At 40.9% G+C, this 20,684-nt stretch overlaps 1 protein-coding gene across 1 annotated transcript in view; it reads right to left on the bottom strand.

The window, feature by feature from the left end:
- Me3 (malic enzyme 3, NADP(+)-dependent, mitochondrial) overlaps positions 1–20,684 on the bottom strand; it is a 200,179-nt gene that overhangs the window by 82,046 nt on the left and 97,449 nt on the right. The window contains exon 3 of the mRNA XM_013013980.1: positions 20,048–20,197. Coding sequence (XP_012869434.1) covers positions 20,048–20,197 — 150 coding nt within the window. The remainder of the gene's footprint in view (positions 1–20,047; positions 20,198–20,684) is intronic.

Raw genomic sequence — 20,684 nt, forward strand, 5'->3', positions numbered from 1 at the left:
CCGACGTTGTAAAGCTCGTTTTGGACATGACAACTTGTACTTCTCATTGTTGCATCAGATCCACCTGTATCCTTAAACAACTGGTTTTTCCCCATACCTTTTTGTCTTGTATGTAAGTTTATCTGTTTTAGGGAGAGTAAGGGAGAGCTAAAAATGGTGGGACAAAGTGTGAACAAATGAGCAGGATACTCTCTAAACACTATGTTGAAAATTAATTACACAACTTGTGAGGAAGGGGGATTGTGAGGGAAAAACTGGGAGGAAAAGAGGGAAAAGGTGAAACTGTTCAAAAAGAAATGTACTCATTACATGATTTATGTAACTGTAACCCCTCTGTACATCACCTTTACAATAACAATACAAACATATTCAAAAATAAGTAGGCAATGTATAACAATGCAAATAAAGTAATGAATAAAAATTACTTTTTTAAAAAAAGAATTCTGGTGATAAGCGCATTCAGCATCTTGAATTTTAGATCAATTCAGTAGCAAGATTAAATGTACAATTTGGAGATTAGTTCTAGCATCATTTTGCATTATTTTCAATTAATTATATTACCGCTGTAATGTATCTAATTGAGAATAAATTTGCAATTGACATAAAAAAGGACATTCCAGTCAACATTAACAGACTATAAATTCTTGAATCTGTATGGAACATTCTCCTGGTTAGCCACAAATAAATATTAACATATCTTAAGAAGCTTGCAAATTACAGAGGTTTGAAATTAGAAATCAATAATAGGAAAAAATTTGGAAAATTCACAGGTATGTGAAGCAGTATTATCCTAAAGAGCCACTGGGACAAAGAATAAATTAAAATGGAAATTAAAAAGTATCTGGAAACAAAGACAGCATACCACAGCTGATAGGATGCAGCAATGCAGCGGATGGGAAGTTTATAGCAATAAATACTTTTATTAAAAAGATGAATGACTTCCAATAAACCATCTATTGTTACATGTCAAGGAACTAGAAAAAAGAACTAAGTCCAAAGTCAGCATAAAAGAAAGAACAATGAAGTTAAGAGCAAAAGTAAATGAAATAGAAACCAAAAACAATAAGAAAGGCTAACAAAACTAACAAGCTTTTTGTTTTGTTTTGTTTTTGTCGGTCATGGGGCTTGCACTCTGGGCCTGGGCGCTGTCCCTCAGCTCTTCAACTCAAGGCCAGCTCTCTACCACTTGAGCTACAGCGCCATTTCCCTAACAAGTTTTTTGAAAGGATAAAGTTGACAAATGTTTAGCCAAAGCACTTACTTAAAGAGAGAACACTCACATAAATAAAATCAGAAATAAAACAGAAGACACTAACTGATTACCATAGAAATAGAAAGGATGGTAAGAGAATACCATGAACAATTATATAACAATTGATTAAATAATGTAGAAGAAATGGGAAAATTCCTAGGAACATATTACCTTCTAATAAGAAGAAATAAAAAATGTGAACAGATTAAATCAATAACAAAGTCAGACATCAAAGAAAAGCCCAGGACCATATGACTTTATTGTTGAATGAGATTTAGAGAAGAGCTACTAATGGAAGTGGAGGTGTGGCTCAAATGCTCAAATGCCAGCCTCGAGCAAAATGCCAAACTCAGGTAGGTCCTGAGTTCATGCGCCCATTACTGACACATAGAAACAAAGAAACACACACATGCACACACACACAAAGTGATAATGTTAACACTGATTCTTTTCACACTCAAGAACTGTGATGAACACAGATGTAAAAGTCCTCAACAAAACATTAAAAAGACAAATTTAATAACACATTAAGATCATTCATCATGATCAAGTGAGATTTACCCCTAGGATGCACAGATAATTTAACATAGCCAAATCAGTGAAAGTGATTCATCGTGTGAACAGACACTAACTCCATGCTCATAATAACACATGCAGAAAAAAAGCATTTGAGAAAATTCAATGTTCTTTCATGGTAAAAATTCAGTGTAGAAGGAATGTTCAATGCAATAAAGAGCTAACATCATACCCAACATTGAAACATTGCATGCTTTTCCGCTCAATGCCTACTCTTAACTGCTTGGGACTGGGATCTCAGGTGCCCTCTAAAGGCCTAAAGTCTTGGTCATCATTTGCTCTGGGAGGCAGTAAACTGTTATGAAGTAGGGCTTAGTGAAAGGAGGTGAGAGTGATACTGGAAGGGGATCCTAGGACTCCAGCTCCCTCCTCTCTCTTTGCTTCTCAGCTTCCTCCATTGTGCAGTTCCACCATGATGCAGTCTCACCACAGACTCAAAGCATCAAACAACCATGGACTGAAACCTCTGAAGCTGTGAGCCCAAATCATCTTTCCTTATTTAAAGCTGATTTTTTCAGGTATTTTGTCAAAGCAATGGAGAGCTGACACACCACTTACACTTAACATAGTCCTAGCCAGTCATAGCCAGAGTAATCAATCAAGAGAAAGAAATTAAGAGAACCAAAATGGCAAAGAAAAACGGAAAGTATTCCTCTTTACTGAGAATATGATCTTATATATAGGAAACTCTCAAGACCGTACCAATAACTAGCAAAATGATCAGTGAATGTGATAAAATTTTAGGGTACAAAATAAAACACATAAAATCAGTATTGTTTCTTTTTATTAAAAGTAGACAACACAAAAAGTAAAAAAGACATCCTGTTGACAATAGCATAAAATATTTATGATTATATTTAACTAAGTAAAGATATGTATACTGAAAACTATAAGGCACAAATGGAAAGATTGAACATGATACAAATAAGTAGAATGCTTGGCATACTTACTAAATTTTCAATAAATGAAGTTATTTTTACTTTTATTATTTCATGTATTCATTCTAGAGGATTCTTCACATCCCAGGCTTACCATTAGTAGAGACATGTAACAAGTAAATCTAAAAGTTGATGTGTTCTAAATTATGTGATTATGAGCAAAATTCTTGTTGTATTACTGCCTTTTTTGTATCAAGATACTTTAGATCTATACATATAACCTCAAAACTATTCAATGCTAGAAAATAACAAAATATGATTTCAATCTTAGTCTTCTCAGGCAACAATATTAGTGCCATCAATAAAATTCATATTTCATTTTCAGAGATATACTAGCATCATTCTCTTGTTTCTATTGGATTGTATAAGCTAAAAAGTACTTATTTATTAATTAGTTCAATAATGATTTATTAAATCACTCTACATAATAGGTACTATTCTAAGCACTTGAGATATTTATTTCAGTAGGTAAATCCCCAGAAATTTCTGTTCTCGTGAATTGTATATGCAGTCAATCTATTCATTTGTCCATTCATTTTTACATCCATTGCTCCATCTATTCAATCATATAGCAAATGATACAGAAGGAGTTAGGGAAAAGACAAAGCTATAAAGATGAGTAAAAAGTTGGGTTCTATTGCCTAACGCCTATAATCCTAGCTACTTAGGAGGTTGAGATCTGAGGATTGTGATTCAAAGCCAGCCTGGGCAGGAATGTCCGAGAGACTTGGATTTCCAGTAAATTTATTCAGAAAAGCCAGAAGTAGTGCTGTGGTGCAAGTGGCAGAATGCTAGTCCAGACCCGGAGTTCAAGCCCTAGGACCACCAAATAAAGATGAGTAAGATACACGGTCTAATTAAGCTTCCTGTCCAAAAAGAAGAGAGAAGGAGAGCAGATCTGTAAATAGCTATTAAATTCTAGTGAAATAAATTATGACATAGAATATAGCTGAGAGCACTGGGTAGACATAAGAGGGAACGAAGTATTCTACAGTGAGAAGAGAGAACAGAACTAGGGAGGTGGTAAGAGGTAAAGACATCTGAGATGGATTTTGAGGAGGAAGCAGGGGTTTGTTACATGGATATGGTGGAGAAAGGGCATTGGGCAAAGCAAAAACTGTTGGCTTGTATCAATTAATATACTAAATGGTAAAATGAAAGATTAAAAGCAATTACAATGGCCATGTGCTTGTGGTACATACTTGTAATCCTAGCTACCCAGGGAGCTCAGCTCTGAAGTTCAAACCTGAGCAGGAAAGGTCATGAGATTCTTATCTCTAGTTAAGCACCAAAAAGCTGGAAGTGGAGTTCTGGCTCAAGTGGTAGAGTGATAGTGCAAAAAAGCTCAGGGAGGGCTGGGAAGGTGGCTCAGTGGTAGAGCGCTTGCCTTGCATGCCTGAGGCCCTAGGTTCGATTCCTCAGCACCACATAAGCAAAAAAAGAAAAAAGCCAGAAGTGGTGCTGTGGCTCAAGTGGTAGAGCGCTAGCCTTGAGCTGAAGAGCTGAGGGACAGCGCCCAGGCCCAGAGTTCAGGCCCCACAACTGGACTTGCCCCCCTTCCCCCCCCCCAAAAAAGAAAAAGCTCAGGGACAGCACCCATCCTTGAGTTCAAGCCCCAGGTCCAGAAAAATAAGTTAAAGCAAATACAAAATATAAGTTGAGAAGTTATTACAACATATAAGGTGTTATATCAATCATTGAGTAAACCAATTCTTTAAATAGAAAATGGTGTTTATTCTCTGTAAATTTTTATTTTTTTGCATTGCACATTTAATTGCACTGGTAGTTTAAAGGGAGGAAGCAACTTTCAGACAGCTGTACTAGCAGGAAAAGATTCTGTAACTTTACAAAAAGATTTTTTTTTCTGTGGGTCCTCGACCTTGAACTCAGAGCCTGAGTGCTGTCCCTGAGCTTTTCTGCTCAAGATTAGCACTCTACCACTTGAGCCACAACTCCACTCCTGGCTTTTTGCTGGTAAACTAGAGATAAGGAGTCTCACAGAGAGACTTTCCTGCTCAGGTTGACTTCAAACCCTGATGCTCGGATCTTAGCCTTCTGAGTAACTAGACTTACAGGTGTAAGCTACCAATGCCCACCTGACCAAAAGATTCTTAATCCTTCCTTGAACTATACATGGGGGAAAAAGGAGCCCCCTCAGTAGATGTTTCTCTCCTTGAACAAACTAACTAAAGGATCTAAAATCAAGAGGCAAGCCTAGGATGTCAAGAGGGAGAGAAATGATAAAGGGTCTTTCATAAATTCCATGTCGACTTAAGACAACAGGTCAAAAGATGATGGTATAAGTATCACAGGGTACACGATCACCTTTAAGACAGAAGGTAATCTCAAAGACTGTCATTCTGAATCATAGTATCTGAATACCCTGGACTGCTGGATGTGGACACAATACTGGGAGTCAAATACTTCAAGAGTTCTCTAGGGCTGTATACCCCCTACTTTGGCTTTTTGAATGAAGCATAGGCTTCTCTGCTGTCCTCCAGGCCATGTAATAGTCAAGGACAAAGGCAACCGAACTGGATTGTTCCTTACACACTAATGAGCTGGGGGAAGAGTTCATTGGCAAAAGTGTCCTCCCAAGAATGGTTTGCACCAAGAGGAGAGGACATGTCATTGAAAGGGGACGCGGACCCCTCATATCCACAGTCACTGTAAGCATCCAGCAGGGAGGAGGATGGCTTCAGGCAGTGGCCAGATGAAAGTAGATCTGAGATACCCAACTCTGGAATGAAGTCATCTTCTATCGGCTCTTCCTTCACCGAGACAATGAATTCAGGGTGATCTTTCTCTGAGGGACTGAGAGGTGCTTCCTTAATGTTCACTACCACATTAGTTTGGTTCTCTGTCTCAGAGGGTATCTCTAGGACTAGAGGCTTGGTGTGTACATGGTCAAAACGAATGAGTTCATTAATGGCCTCCAGCTTGGCTGATGACGTCTCCACTGACAGAGATAGGTAAGGAACTAGCTCCTTCTTGGCAGACCTCGGGGAGGTCCCCCAGACATCTCCTCTGGGCTCAGGTGCGTGCTTGGGGCGGCCCCCACCAGCCGCCTCGGGGCTGGCCCCTCTCTGGCCGGCCGGGGTTCTGGCAGCGGCGGTGGCCAGAAGCAACACTTTAGAGACCCCAGCGGCCGAGCTCTGCGCAGCTGCACCACGACCATGGCCACAGACTGTCCACGCCACACCGCCCCGCCGCCCCCTCTGTAAATTTGTTTTGTGAGGTGAGACAAATTGAGTGGGCTCCAGGTTGGGGCTGTTCTTTGATGTTTTGTGCTACTTTCTTGCAGTGCTTATTAAAATACGGTCCATAGGCTTCCTGCAGAGACTAGGTTGTGCACTGTTTTAAAATGGAGAATCTTAGACCCCCCTCTCTGGACAAAATGGTTCAGAATCTTGGTAAAGGGAGCTAAGTTGGTACTTTTTCATGAGCAGATTCCTAGGAAAGTTTGAAAGTACTGGCCTAGGAAGAAATTTATTCTCAAACACTTCTCTCTTAAGTTGATAAAAAAAATCATTAAATTGCTCCTCAATTATTTCAACTAGCACTTTTCATAGATTTTTAAAAACTATTACTTGAATTCAACCTTCCTGCACTTTCTTTGACTACATAGAGAAATATTTCTGCTTTTCGCTACTGGATATCTCTACTGCATCCCCAGGCAATCCAAAGAGGGTCACTCCAGCTTCTATTCTTCCAATCAGTTAAAAAGTTGCCATGACAACTTCACATCTATGTTCCTATGCTTGGCTGCATATGAGAAGAACTGATTGGCTCACCCGGGGGCCACCCTGCACCAGTAGGAAAGGGCAATCAATCTCTTCAGCCTCATTTATGATGAGGACTGGGCATTGTTATTAATTCTCTAAAACTAGGTATTCTGGACATGTAGGTCATAGTCTCATTTCAGTCAAGCAATTTGTTTCTTCCCAATTTATAGGCCTGGCTTTAAGGATAAAGTTATTTTGAAAACAATGAATAAAGCCTGTTCTTTTAATTATCCTGGTAACATAGAAACACTTGGTAAATACTTTTATCTCCCTGTGCCAGCATTGAAATATAATTAAATGTTAGAAAATTACCGAGTGGCTACCATGACCTAGGCAAATCTTCTTGTTGAAAATTCTTAGGGGAATCAAAGCAGTTTTGCACTGATGTTCTAAAAAGTTTAAGTTAATGTGTTTTAAACAGAGTCACAGCTCTTGGTGTTTAAGGAAGAAGCCATTGATGATAGACGTTCACTTCTTAGGGTTCTATTAGAAGCCACTAGGGGATAGAATATTTCTAATTTCCTCTGTCTGCCTTTCCTCCCATGCATCCTTCCTTTTCCTCTAACAAGGAATACCTGGCAAGTCCTGTGGGGTGTGGGCATACAATAGTAAGCATAGTAATATTGCTTCTCCTTGCTGGGTTTTAATGGCTCAGTAGTAGAAAGCATCCTGGATGGCAAAATAGAAGGTCCCAAGCAATTCTTGCCTACTAATTTGTACAGCTTTGGGGGAGTCTCTTAATCTCTTATATTCTCTATTTCCTCAAGTGAAAGGTGGCCACCCTGTTTCACAAGGCAGTTGGAAGGACATTTTTCACTCTAAAACTTTAACATGTTATATAAATATAAGTACTGTTTGTGAATTAAATTTAATTCAAATAATGGAGAGAATACGTATCCCTGTGTACAATGGGAGAGGAGTAAGGAGGAGATCTGAGTTCTAATCCTGTCATTTCCATAGACTTGTGCCAGTGGTGGGCCAGGTGTTACTTCTTCGTTTTGGCCTTGGTCTGAGCTGGTTGATTGATAGCTCTGTCATCTTGCCAGAATATGCTGTGCAGGGGGGCAAATTTACAGAAAGGCAGAGCTCCAGGGTCTCTTAAGAGCTCCCCAACGCAATCTATTCAAAGATAGGGTCCTACCTACTGCTTCCTGGAGAGATTCAACTCTATTTTCAAAGGCCTCTTAGGAGACCAATGCCTCAGCATTGTTTGGGAATTCAGAGCCGGGAGTTATCTAAATGTTCTTAGGGACACATATGAGATGTTTGTGTTGGCTAAAACACTCCCCAGGCCACGCAGGGAGTTTTAAAAAGTGGAGGCCATTAAATAATCCAGACATCCAATATGGTAGAGCAAAAACCCCATCAAGTGCATGGTGTTTCCTTACCACGAGACTAAAGGCTCTGCCTGTGCAGTTGTGAGGGACCTGGGTAGAGTCCTGGCTTTCCTTCTCAGGCTCTTTAATCAAGAACCTTGACGTGGTGCTGCAATCCATAGCCCTGAATTTCAGCGTCTCACTGCAAGGGACTCTGGCCTTGAGGATGATGTGTGCAGCTCCTGCAGGACCTGTTTCTAGCTTCTTTGGGTCTAGGAATGTGTTTGCTCTGTAGTTGGTGGGGAGATGGGGAGGGCAGTTGGGCACAGTATGGCAACATACACAATCAGGAATGCTGATTTTTTTTAACAATGTAGGACCAAAACCGAAGAAGTGATCTTAGAAGAGTTCAGTCTGACTCAGATCTGAGACCTCCTGCTTACAAGCCTCATGGCCTTAAGCAAGTTTTTCATTCACCATGGAACCTCTCATTTGAAGAACTATAATACATTCTGACTTCCTAGAGCTGTTGTGTGATGGAAAGATAATAAGAACAAGTTGACCATCACAGTTCTGGCTGCTCAATAAAGGTGACTGAACTTGATAGTAGTAGTCCTTATAATCCATCTCAGTTTCCACGACAGTCCACTACAGCATTTTGCAATCTGACAACTCGGTCACATTCACCTTCCCATTGACCAATCTCCACGTACTGCAGATTCCACTTCCCTCCTGGGATTTCCACACCTAAGACACTGTCAGGCTCTTGGATTTCATGCATTATTTAATTGGGTAGTTCCCCTTGAACTCTTCCCTTTAGTTCTCTGGTTGCTATTCTTCTCATGAAACGCTTCCACTACCTCCACTCAATAGTGGACTCTGACCCCTGGCCAGCTTGATACTAGCTCTTCCCTTGGCTTTTCATCCAACCTGACTTTCCTCACCCTGCTTGGTTGTGTAATCTCCTTGTATGGCCTGAACATGAGTGGCCCGACTTAGTGGAAAGTTCTCTGTCCTGGACACCATTGCTCAGTCACCAGAAAGTACAAGTTTATGAAATGAGAAACTCTATAGGGAGCCAACTAGGATGCACACTTTGGAGCCTGGGGAGGGAACTGTGACTCTTGTGGCCTTGATACCTCATCAGCTGTCTTAGTTTAACTTTCAGTGCCTCATGTCCCTCTTCATGAAAATGGGATTAATAATGTGGGCTCTGAATGAATCAGGCATATAGATGTCCTATGACACCGGCAATCCTAGTAACCAATCAGGGAAGGGGAAATGTTCTCAATCTTTTGACTTGACTAAAAGGAAAAAGAAAACTTATTTATATAACAAGAAGTCTAGAACTATATGTCTCTGGGATTTCTTGTTTTTATTGTTGCTGTTGTTGATTGTGGGGCTTGAACTCTGGGTCTAGGCGCTGTCTCTCAGCTCTTCAGCTCAAGGCAAATGCTCTACCACTTGAGCCACAGCGCCACTTCCAGTTTTCTGGTGATTTATTGGAGATTAAGAGTCTCACAGATTTTTCTGCCAGGCTTTGCTTTGAACCATGAGCCTCAGATCCCAGCCTCTTGAGTAGCTAAGATTACAGACATGAGCCACCAGTGCCAGCTTCTCTGGGATTTCTTGAGTGACTCAACAATGTTGCCAAAGAAGACTCAATTCTCTATATTTCCACTTCAGCATCCCTCCATTGATGCTGGGTTTGTTTTTTCTCAGGGCTATGGATTATCAGATATGTGAGGCAGGTATGAGGATGTCTAGAAAAGAAAGGTCTCTCCTCTGAGTAGAAAAATCATTCTCTCAAGTCCTCTGGAAGATCACTCCTACATCTTTCTAGCCAGCATTGGGTCATGTGTCTGCACTTAAATTAGTCACTGGCAAGTGAACTACTATGATAGGCTGGGGTTATTGAGGACCCACTGTGGGACTGTGGAAAAGCAAAGTTATCAAAGGATATGATGATCTGGAGGAAGAAAGATAACTGAAAAATCAGGGTGTGTTAAGAAGGAAGGTTGGGCTACTAGCAGTGACCTTCACAGTCCCAATTCTGGGACTATATCATTCTTGGCTTGTTTCAGCTCAATGCCTTGCCTATAATATTCTTCCTGCTTGAAACCCATGTTATAAGTCTTTCCATGCTAAGGACTATGCCTGGAGTATTCCTAATGTGAATAAAAGTCTTCTCAAGATTTCAATCAAGAGCCAACAAGTTAGTAAGGAGATAATTTACCATAATGAAATCACTTCAGTAGTTACAAAGCAAACCAGAAAATCCCTATCATACTTTCTGACATTTCCTTAGAACTGTTCTAGGAACCCATAGTACATTTTAAAATTTATTTCAAAAATTATCTTTAAATAGTTGTACAACATGTTAATTTATGTGTACAATGTATCTGAGCTGTTAATTCCTTAAGGTCAGAGGCCCTGAATAAACTACTATTTTGGGTCATTCATATGTTTGTGGTGGCCAACAGTACGGGCAATGCTCAACCAATCTAATCAGAAGAAGATAGTTGTTTTTATGGGAGGGCGGGCTGCCAGGGATGGAACTCATGGCCTCATTCATGCTAAGCACCCTTAGCTCTACTCCCAGCCCAGTGCAAGTCTTTAAGTGGAATTTCTAGTAAATGCTTGAAGAGACTATGCTCAATAAGTATCCTTGGGGATTCAGAGAAGAACAATTCACAGTTTCTTGCCCTCTGAAGCTTGTACTTAAGGAAAAAGATCATCTAAATATGTAAATCTGGAGAAATCTATCTTTACCACCTACACTATGTATGTTTATTGTCTTTAAGCAGTTTTACAAAGGAGTTTCAATTCAGTATTTCAATTTATGAATAAAATGTATCTTGATCCAGTGTTGCTCTTTACATCATTCTTCCCATGTCTCTCAACCCTATGCATTCCCTCAAGTACCTAGTTCCAGTTCACATATGTACATAGAACATTAGGACTGTATCTGCCCACATTTCCTCCCTTCATTTGCTTGCTCCCCTTCCCTTAAACCCCTACTTCCTCTGACATATTTCAGCTTCCTGCTATTCATTTTGTTCCTGTCTGATAATTGTTCAGCCCTGTGCATATTATACTTCAGTCAATTTGTGTATGCATATGGCTCTGTGTTTTCATATATGCTTGTATTTTTTAAATCAGATTTCCTCATATGAGAAAAAACATGTGCCCTTTGTCTCTCTGAGTCTGACTTGCTTTATTCAACGTATTTTTTTCCCAGGTCCATCCACTTCCCTGCAAATGACACAATATTATTCTTCCTGATGGATAAGAAAAATTCAGGTAGATGTGTATGTGGATACACATATATTACATTTTCTTGATCCATTCATTCATTGTAGGATTGCTGTTTCCATAACTTTTATTTTAACTTACAATCTTTTGGATAATTGCTCAACAATGGCATGACTAGATCATAGAGTAATTCTATTTTTAGTTTTTTGAATAAGCATCATTCTGCTTTCCATAGTGATTGCAATAATTTACATTCCTACCAAGAGCGTAAAAGAGTTCCTCTTTTCTATTATTGCCAGCATTTATTGCTGTTCATATTCTTAATGATGCCATTCTAACCAGAGTGAGATCATATCTCAGTGTTTTTATTTGCATTTCCTTTCTGGCTACGATATTGAGCATTTCTTCATGTTTTTATTATTTATTTATTTATTTTATTGTGAAAATATCGTACGAAGGGGTTACAATTACATGGGCAAGGTAATGAGTACATTTCTTATCAAGCATTGTTGCCTCCTCCTTTGTTTCCCCTTCCCAACCCTTCCCAACTCCACTCTCCCCAAAAATTGTAAAGTTCGTTTTCCACCTAATGACTTGTACATCTCATTGTTGCAATGGGTCCACCTGTATTCCTATTTAAACGATTTGTTTTTTCCTTTCCCCTCCACAAATTATACAAAAATCAAGTACAGTGAGAGCAGGAGTTATACCTTGGGGGAGGGACATAAAAAGCAACAAAGAAATAATCTTATAAATATGTTAGAAACAATCACATGAAAGAAAAAACATTTAAATACTTATCTTGGAGTTCATTTCACCTAACATCAACTTATCTGACCATTTCTGCTTGACTCAGACATATACTAGTTATTGCAAATAAGGGAAACCATGGGAACTATGTTTCTTTGGGCCTGGCTTATTTCACTTAATACAAATTCTTTCTTTTCTTTTTTTAATTTTTTTTTTGGTTCCGGTCGTGGGGCCTGAACTCTGGGCCTGGGCGCTGTCCCTCAGCTCTTCAGCTCAGGCTAGCGCTCTACCACTTGAGCCACAGTACCACTTCCGGCTTTTTTCTTTTTGCTTATGTGGTGCTGAGGAATCGAACCTAGGGCCTCAGGCATGCAAGGCAAGCGCTCTACCACTGAGCCACCTTCCCAGCCCCTACAAATTCTTTCTGATGGAGGCATAGAATTGTGTATATATACTACATTTTTTGTCAATCATGGGGCCTGAACTCTGGGCCTGGGCGCTGTCCCTCAGCTCTTCAGCTCAAGGCTAGCGCGCTACCACTAGAGCTACATCGCCACTTCCGGCTTTTTCTGCTTACGTGATGCTAAGGAATCGAACCCAGGGCCTCATGCATGCAAGGCAAGGATTCTACCACTGAGCCACTTTCTCAGCCTTTCTTCATGTTTTTTTTTTAAATTATATATATATATATATTTTATTGTGAAAATACCGTCAGAGGGGTTACAATTATATGAGCAAGGTAATGAGTACATTTCTTATCAAGCCTTGTTGCCTCCTCCTTTGTTTCCCCTTACCATCCCTTCCCGCCCACTCCCCGCCCCTCTCCCCAAAGTTGTAACGTTTGCTTTTCGACATAACATCTTGTATATCTCATTGTTGCAATGGGTTTTTATTGGCCATTTTTACTTCTGAGAATTATCTATTTGTCCATTTATTAACAGTATGACTTAGTTTTTGGTAGTTTAGTTTCAGCCTTGTTGCAATAATAGCTAAATATCCTTCTGTTTGGGGAGGACTCCTCATGCCACCTTCCTTAGATCTACTCCAGCATCAATCCTGAAGCCATAGCACTGAGCAACCCGTAATAGACCATGGACTCTACAGTAGGTCTGTCTGCTCACTTGTGAATCAGTGCTCTCAGAAAAAGTGACACTCCAGCAGGTAAGTCTGCAAGCTTTTTCTTGTCAGAAATGAATAGTATGCATTTTCATCCACTTTTGCATTTTTTCCTCTTAAATGCCAGAAGCCTTAAGAGTCAAATTTATAGCTGCAGTGCTCTAAAAAATGAGAGATTGTTAGGGTTAGAAGGAGCCCCTGAGCTCCCTTAACAAAACTCTCTCATTTTATAGATGAGGGACTTTGAGGCTTAGAAAGAGGGAGGGATTTCCAGAATTGTTAGTTGGTGACAAGAATTGGAACCAGAACACATAGCTCAGGATGCCTAGTCTTGCTACTAACATACAATGGGGGCTGGGAGTATCTACTTTGGATGGCCTGTGGAGATTCCTTTCACTATCCTTCAATTCAGGGGTTCTCAAAGTCTGGTTGCTGCAGTGGTGATGGTTCAGCATCATCTGGACCATGTTAGGTTTGTATGTTCTTGGGCCCTTGCTAGACTTCAATATCTGTTCTTTATCAAGCCCTTCAGATGATTTCAATGCATGCTAAGGATTGAGATGACTTACTTTCATCTGTTAGCACCATCCAATCTATTAACAAGGGAATCAGGAATTAATCCTATTCATCTGATTTCATAGTTCTTTTTTCAGTTAGGCTTTTCTCATTTCCCAAGGCAGAGGTTTGCTTCAGTTACCTCTGAGAAAAGAGTTTGCAGTATAAATTTATATGGAAAGTCACACGCACTGTCTTTGCTTGTGTTTTTCCCTCTCCTGCTCTTCCATCTGCTCTCTTCTCTCTCCATAGATTAATTTCTCCTGCTTCTTGCTCCTCTTTTTGTTCCTTCATAGTTGGTATTTGCCTTTAGTTCAGTATGACTCTATAATCTGACCAGGACACTTTTTTGCCTTCATTTCACTTTCTAAATGGAAAAATAATTTCTTGTTTCAGTTCAAATTCGTAAACACATCTCCAACTGGCGCTGTTAATCGTTTGAGCCATGCCATCCAAATCACATGCTTGCCCAGATGATTCACCCTTAAGTACAATGTTGTTTCTGTTTAATCAGTTGTTGATATCAAACATGTGGGCTGCCATTACCATTAAAGGTGGGCGATTACACTCTGTGTGTGTGTGTGTGTGTGTGTGTGTGTGTGTGTAGAATGCCAGTGAATCCTGAGAGAGAGGTTGAGTCCTATGTGTTGATTGTGGAAAACTTAAGGAGGAAGAAGATAGTAAGACTCACCATCCCTAGCAACCCTGTTAATGAGACATGAGGGCAGCAGGACTCAACAATTTGAGTTTGCTGAGGGCTCTGATGGAGATGAACACTATATTACATGATGAGCCCGATCATCACATATACTTCCAGGTTGGGGAACCTGGAAAATAAAATGCAAGTTAATCAATTCCCCCCAAAGTCATGGAAGAGCTAAACTGGGAGGAAGGATAGAGATTACTCTAGAACCTCTTTGGGAACTTTGGGAGACTCCATGTACTTTCCATGCATTGAAAATAGCTGTTTAGACAACATCGTTTTAATTTCAAAGGTGGGAAACTCAGGCTCAGCAACACAATGTGACTATGCCTCCCTTTAAGGAGTCATTTCTAACTTGTTTATTGTTAGAGTTGGAGGAGCTCATAGATACCATGTAGACCAACCCTACCACTTTCACTGCAGTGAGGCTAATGAGTCAAGCACTTGCCTTAGAATTCATAGCCAGGAAGGGGTAGTTAGGGTAGAACCCAGACCTCCTAACTCTGGATCCAGTGCTCCTCCCATAGCATCCAGGGCTAAAGGACTAAGAGGGCCAGAGGAGAAGCTGCAGATCTCGTGCTTTCTTCCCTCAAGAAAGAGCTTCCAGCAGCACAGCTGAAAGAGTTTGGCAGAAGAATCTGGGTGTAACTGGATGTGGACCAGTCTTGGCAAAAGGAATCAGTACTTTCGTGCCCTGAGGCAGGAGATGAGGTGAGTTTCTTGATGCTAATCCTTCATTTCTGCCTGCCTTCAGTTGTGCTAGGAATATGTGCGTGTGAGTGTGTATGTGTGCCTTTAGTCAGCAGACGCTGAGTTGGAATCCAAACTGTGATGTACTCAAACACTGTATGTTCTGATGATCAGGGCCTTCTTATTTGCTGAAATGAGGTTGTGTTTGTTTTCAAAGATGTTGACACCCATATTTCAATAGATGGCTATTCATGACCCTGGATGAGCCTTTGAACGTGTGATATGTGGAGATGGTGGTGGTGAAGGTGGCTGAAGATAAAAATGTCTCAACAAAAGAAAATGAAACTCATCAGAAATAGTAAGCAGGAAACTACAAGGAAGTAAATGAAATGTAACCATGCCTTTTTACGGGGACTAGGATTATGAGGACCATTGCACTTGATAAAGCATGTTCACATGCACTTAGCTCATCCTAGTTTTGCAAGAATCCCACACAGTATCAAGTTTCTGTGATCCAAGCTTGGGAGGTAGAGTAGCCAGGCTCCAAGGACATGTGGTTATTAATGGGGAACTGACACCCTCTGGACTCCAAAGCCATTGCTCTGTCCACCAAGTTGTACTTCTCTTCATGTGTGTGTGTGTGTGTGTGTGTGTGTGTGTGTGTGTGTGTGTATGTGTGTCCAAGCCCTTCTTGTGTGCAGAAGTTCCATCATGGGAGTTTATAGGAAGGCAAGAATATAACTGTTTATCTCTGTTTTTACTAGGGCCCTAAGAAGCTGGGCTATAAATCCATGAAAACTACAAGGAATTGGCTCTAGTTTAGCTTTAGCTCATATATAATATACATAAATTTTTAGCTGAGGGCCCACCACAGTCATTGCAACCATTCAACAAATGACAATTATTAATCTAATATGTGTGTGTGTGTGTGTGTGTGTGTGTGTGTGTGTATGTGTGTGTGTGAGAGATACTGGCCTGTGTACAGAAACCCACCTGTTTGTAGATAAGAAAGCCAGATACTTGGCTCAGAGCCAAGGGCTGTTAGCTTTGTCCAAACCCAAATACATCTTCCAGTACCAGTCTGATTCTAGTTTTTCTAATTCATCACAGACTGCTTTCTGAACTCCAGTGCCATTGCTCTGTCCACCTAAATATACTTCTAATTCTTCACTTGGTTATGAATTTGCTAATTAGGAAAATTCAGAGAATTTTAGGTCTGAATCAAACAGAGTATGGTGTGGGTATTTCAGAGAACTAAGATCCCCTTAGTTTATACTCTTGGGTAGGATGATTAAGCCACATTCTAGGGGTGATATGTCAGGCAATTTATAACTGCTGAGCACCTATGAGAGCAAGACTTTTTATATATTCAATCCCATACAATCTTCACAAATAGCCACATACATAGGTATCATTCATATTTTGTGCATTTTGTACACACACACACACACACACACACACAAAGTCATCAGAAGCTGAGGTTCAAAGCCAAGACTGCCTGACTTCAAAGTCCAAGCTCTTTCCATTACCCACAATTCAGCTGTGTGACAAATTCTCTGACTAAAACATTGGTCAGATTCCTTAGTCCTTTCTGACTAGGTCAGACAGTAAGCTTTGCTCTGTCCTTTGACAGTAAGTTCTCTCTTTTTCTCCATGCAAAACCTATTCTGAGAAACACTTCTGCTAAGTCAGTTTAGCAAACTTCCCTCACTTTTGATATCTGACCACCTTGAAATCTTATTATCTAGTTTAATAATCATACCAACTTAGTTCAGCCAGAAACCCCTCATTTTGTTTATTTACTTATTTTATTTATTCATTTAGTTTTTGCCAGTCCTGGGGCCTGAAGTCTGGGGATGGGGAGAAGTGTAGTTGTGGAGGTGGGAGGGAAGGGATGGTAGGGGCAAAACAAAGGAGGAGGCAACAATGCTTGCTAAGAAATGTACTCATTACCTTGCTCATGTAACTGTAATCCCTCAGTATAGTATTTTCACAATAAAAAAACATATAAAAAAAGAGTCTCACAGACTTTCCTGCCCAGGCTGGCTTTGAAGTGAGATCCTCACATCTCAACCTTCTGAGTAGCTAGGATTACAGGCATGAGCCACTGGTGCCCGGCTTATTTTATTTATTTTTAGTATTTTCCTATCCACTGCTCCCCATATGTTCTTGTTGGCATTGAATCCATTTTCTGAAGAATCACCATAGTGTTCCTGATACCTATGGCCATGTCCCCCCTCCCTCTTGAATAATGTCTTTCTCATTATCTTCATCTGTTTCATGAACATCTTTTTTTCTTTTTTTGATTACAATAAGTTTTTTTTCATTAATACCTCGATCACACAAGCAACTTATTCCCACTTCCACAAGTGGACTTCACTCCGAAATGTAAAGTGTGAGGTTTACAAATATGTGCATATTGTTTGGAGTTTAAGTGGATCAGGAAGGTAAAGACAGGGCTGGTCAAGAGCATGGTAGATAATGTTGTAAGTTCTTTCTTGAACACGTTTGCCCATTATGTCCTGGGTCCTGACTCAAACAGTGGAAAGAGTCAGGGTGTTGCAGCACAAAACCTAGAGAAGGAAATGCCAGAAGAAACCCTTACTATAAAAACTGCTCTCTGAGAGTACTCCATTAGACTCCTCTTTGAGGTCCCTCTTCAAATGGAGTTTGTCTACTTTCCTTTCAGGACTTTCACTTTCAAATAAACTTACTATATTTACCTTAGGAAAAAAAAGAAGCTGCGTGGCCTGGGGAGGAAGAGTATTCACTAACATTGGACACCATCTTGGCGTCCTCTTCTTGTCTCTTTTCTGGGTGTGATATGTCCTGGCCTCCACCAGCCTCACCTATGACTTTCTTCCAAAAGACCTCTGGGAACATTTCTGCAATCCAGGTCCATGGGAACACATGCAGAGGATGAGCAGGAAGGGGAGGGTGGTGAGGGCTCCAACAGTTCCCAAAACCTTCTCCTGTGTCTAGCTGCCCCTACCCTCAGGGACCTTTGAGACACTGGCATCTCCTTCCTGGTAGTGAGGTGATTCAGAGCCCAGGCATGTTGGAGGCTCAATTTTAGTATCAGCTGGACCTAATTAACCTTGGTGGGGGCCAGGCCTTTACACAGGCCTACATTGTTCCCAGGAACCTGGCAGGAATGTTTATCTTTGCAGAAACTGAGAGGCCTGGCTCTCTTCCTCTTGGCCTCAAGGCTGTCCTCCCTTCAGATGCTAATCCGCAAAGCCATTTGAGGCCAGACCTCAGATGAAGCTCAAGGCTGGGGCAGGAGCCTAAACTCTCCTTTCCCTCAGGAGAAAGGCAGGTGTGAAATCAGCACTTGGAAAGCAGCCAAATGGAAACCTAGAGCAGCAGCTCAAACTGTCACATGTCAAATAATTTAATTGGGTAATCATCTGAAGAAGGGCTTCGTGCAAAACATAGGCAGGAAGTCTGCTGACTGTGAGGGACTAATCCGAGAAGACGTTCTGTCTGCCCGAGCCTGCCTCAGCCTCACTCCACTGCAGGCCTAAGACTTGGATGGAAAATTCTTTGCAAGGAGGCTCTAGAAAAAGTCTCTGGCAAGACTCCTGGGCAAACATTCCTGGCACTACAATGGGACACCAAGCCCACTGTCTATCAAATGGCTCACAGTCCTGTGTAAAAGAGTATGGTAAATGAAGTGTAGTGGTCCTGGCTATATGGTTCAGGTTGTGCCCTGGCTTTGATAGTTACAGGCTGTGTGATTTGGCAACTTCTTTCTCTGTGCATCAATTTTTGCATTTGCAAATGGGATGATAGTAGTTCGTGTGTCCAGAAGAAGTGCAACAAATAAGATATGTAAAGATTCTTTAGGATAGCATTTGGCCTTCCGGATTATATTTTTCTCCTCATTCCACCTCATCTGTAGGTTTCCTGTTGGGACCGGGCATGCCTATTTTTCACACGTGTGCCCAGCTTCTATAGCACCCTGTCTACCTCACCCAGGGATGTCCTGGTTTTCTGGGGTGAATGGCTTCAGGGACCTGTTATTACTCACATGGAACCCCATTCTGCTGTCACTGCCTTGTTCATTGCTTACCGACTAGAGGACCAATAATGGGGTCTAGACCTAGGTCTGAAACAGTTCCCCATTAATCCAACTCCCTCCCCTTGTTGGTGATTAGAAAATCAAAGACTTCCTCTTGGTTGGGTGAAACCCCTTGCTCAGTCTGCTCAGCTCTTCTGCAACATCTTATTTCACCCCAAATGTTCCAGGAACTATTCTAATGAGTGCATGGAGAGGTATTCTTGGATCAGTGTAGACCCTTTTTTGTCTTAGTTCTTCACATCCATCTTTCATGGTCGAGTCAAAATTAACAAAAGCTATCATAGATCCATGATGACATGACATGCTTCCCATAGAACACATGAATTACAAACACTGATATATGCATTCTGTATGAATGCAAATTATACATCTGAGCACATAATGTATTTGTATATTCTAACATAGGTTAGGTAACTCCTTTGTCTTTAATGTGGGAACTATGTATTTATAATAGCGAGTAACCATTCACTGAGAACGTTTGAATATTCTTTCATTATTTTCCTTTTCAAAACTATTCTGTACTCAACATAAATAAAACGGAGTGCTTTTTGGAGAAAAATGTCCCCCCATGCCCTGCCCTTCTCCAAATACTTTAGCTCTGGAAGAAAATACAATGCTAAAATTTTCCCTGGTAAAATAACGTTTTTCATGGAATCTGAGTCAAGCCCAAGTGAAGGTATACTGGCTCTTTGAGGCAGCGAGAGAATTTGTGTCTGTTTTCCAACACTCTATTCTTCATTACCCTGAACGGCCAGGAGAGCAGTAGGCACTTTGGAGATGAACAGAAAAAAGGGTGTGGGCTATCAGATAATGTGAGAACAATGTGAACTACTTCTCAGGCCAATTCTGACAACATGCTGAGCAGTTATTTGAAGATGGAGAAGATTTAATGCTTTTCAAGCTGCTCTCTCAGCCTATTTCTCTGCCAGTGACCTACTTTTCTTGGGCCAGTGTTTCAAATCAATTGTGTCTTTATTGTCCTCCGTGGAGCCCCCTCCCTGCTCAACCCTTGGACACTTGCACTCACCGAGGCCGTCGAAGGATGACGCCATAGTGCTGGCAGGCCAGCCCCACGGTGGGTGTGTACACGATGGGCATAAACCTCTCCACATCGGAACTGAGCACTCGGTAGAACAACTTCTCATTCCGGTCTTGGAGGGTCATGAGAATGATATACCTTGAAAGGGAAGAGAAGAAGCACGCTGATCTCAGGAACACAGGGTTGAGGCCAGGTGCTGCTGCTGGGTTGCAAGGGAGAAGCCCAGTGCAAGGTAGTGCAAAGCACCTGGGCTCCCCTTCAACTGCAATGACACAGTCACAGGCAAATCACTTGTTTTGAGTATGGAGGCAACAGCCGTGAAATGACATTAGTATGGCCTGCCTTACAACACTTACTAGTACATGCAGTGTAGGAACCATTCTACGTAGTTTACAATAACTCACTCAAGACTTGCCAATGCCTGGTGAGGTAGGTACTACAATTCTTTTTTTTTATTGTGAAAATACTGTACAGAGGGGTTACAATTACATGGGCAAGGTAATGAGTACATTTCTTTTTTTAAATTTTTCTTTTTTTAATTTATTTTATTTTATTTGTGAACATACTGTACAGAGGGGTTACAATTACATGGGCAGGATAATGCGTACATTTCTTACCAAGCATT

The sequence above is a fragment of the Dipodomys ordii genome, unplaced genomic scaffold, assembly GCF_000151885.1.
Source record: "Dipodomys ordii isolate 6190 unplaced genomic scaffold, Dord_2.0 Scaffold22, whole genome shotgun sequence".
NCBI classification, from domain to species: domain Eukaryota; kingdom Metazoa; phylum Chordata; class Mammalia; order Rodentia; family Heteromyidae; genus Dipodomys; species Dipodomys ordii.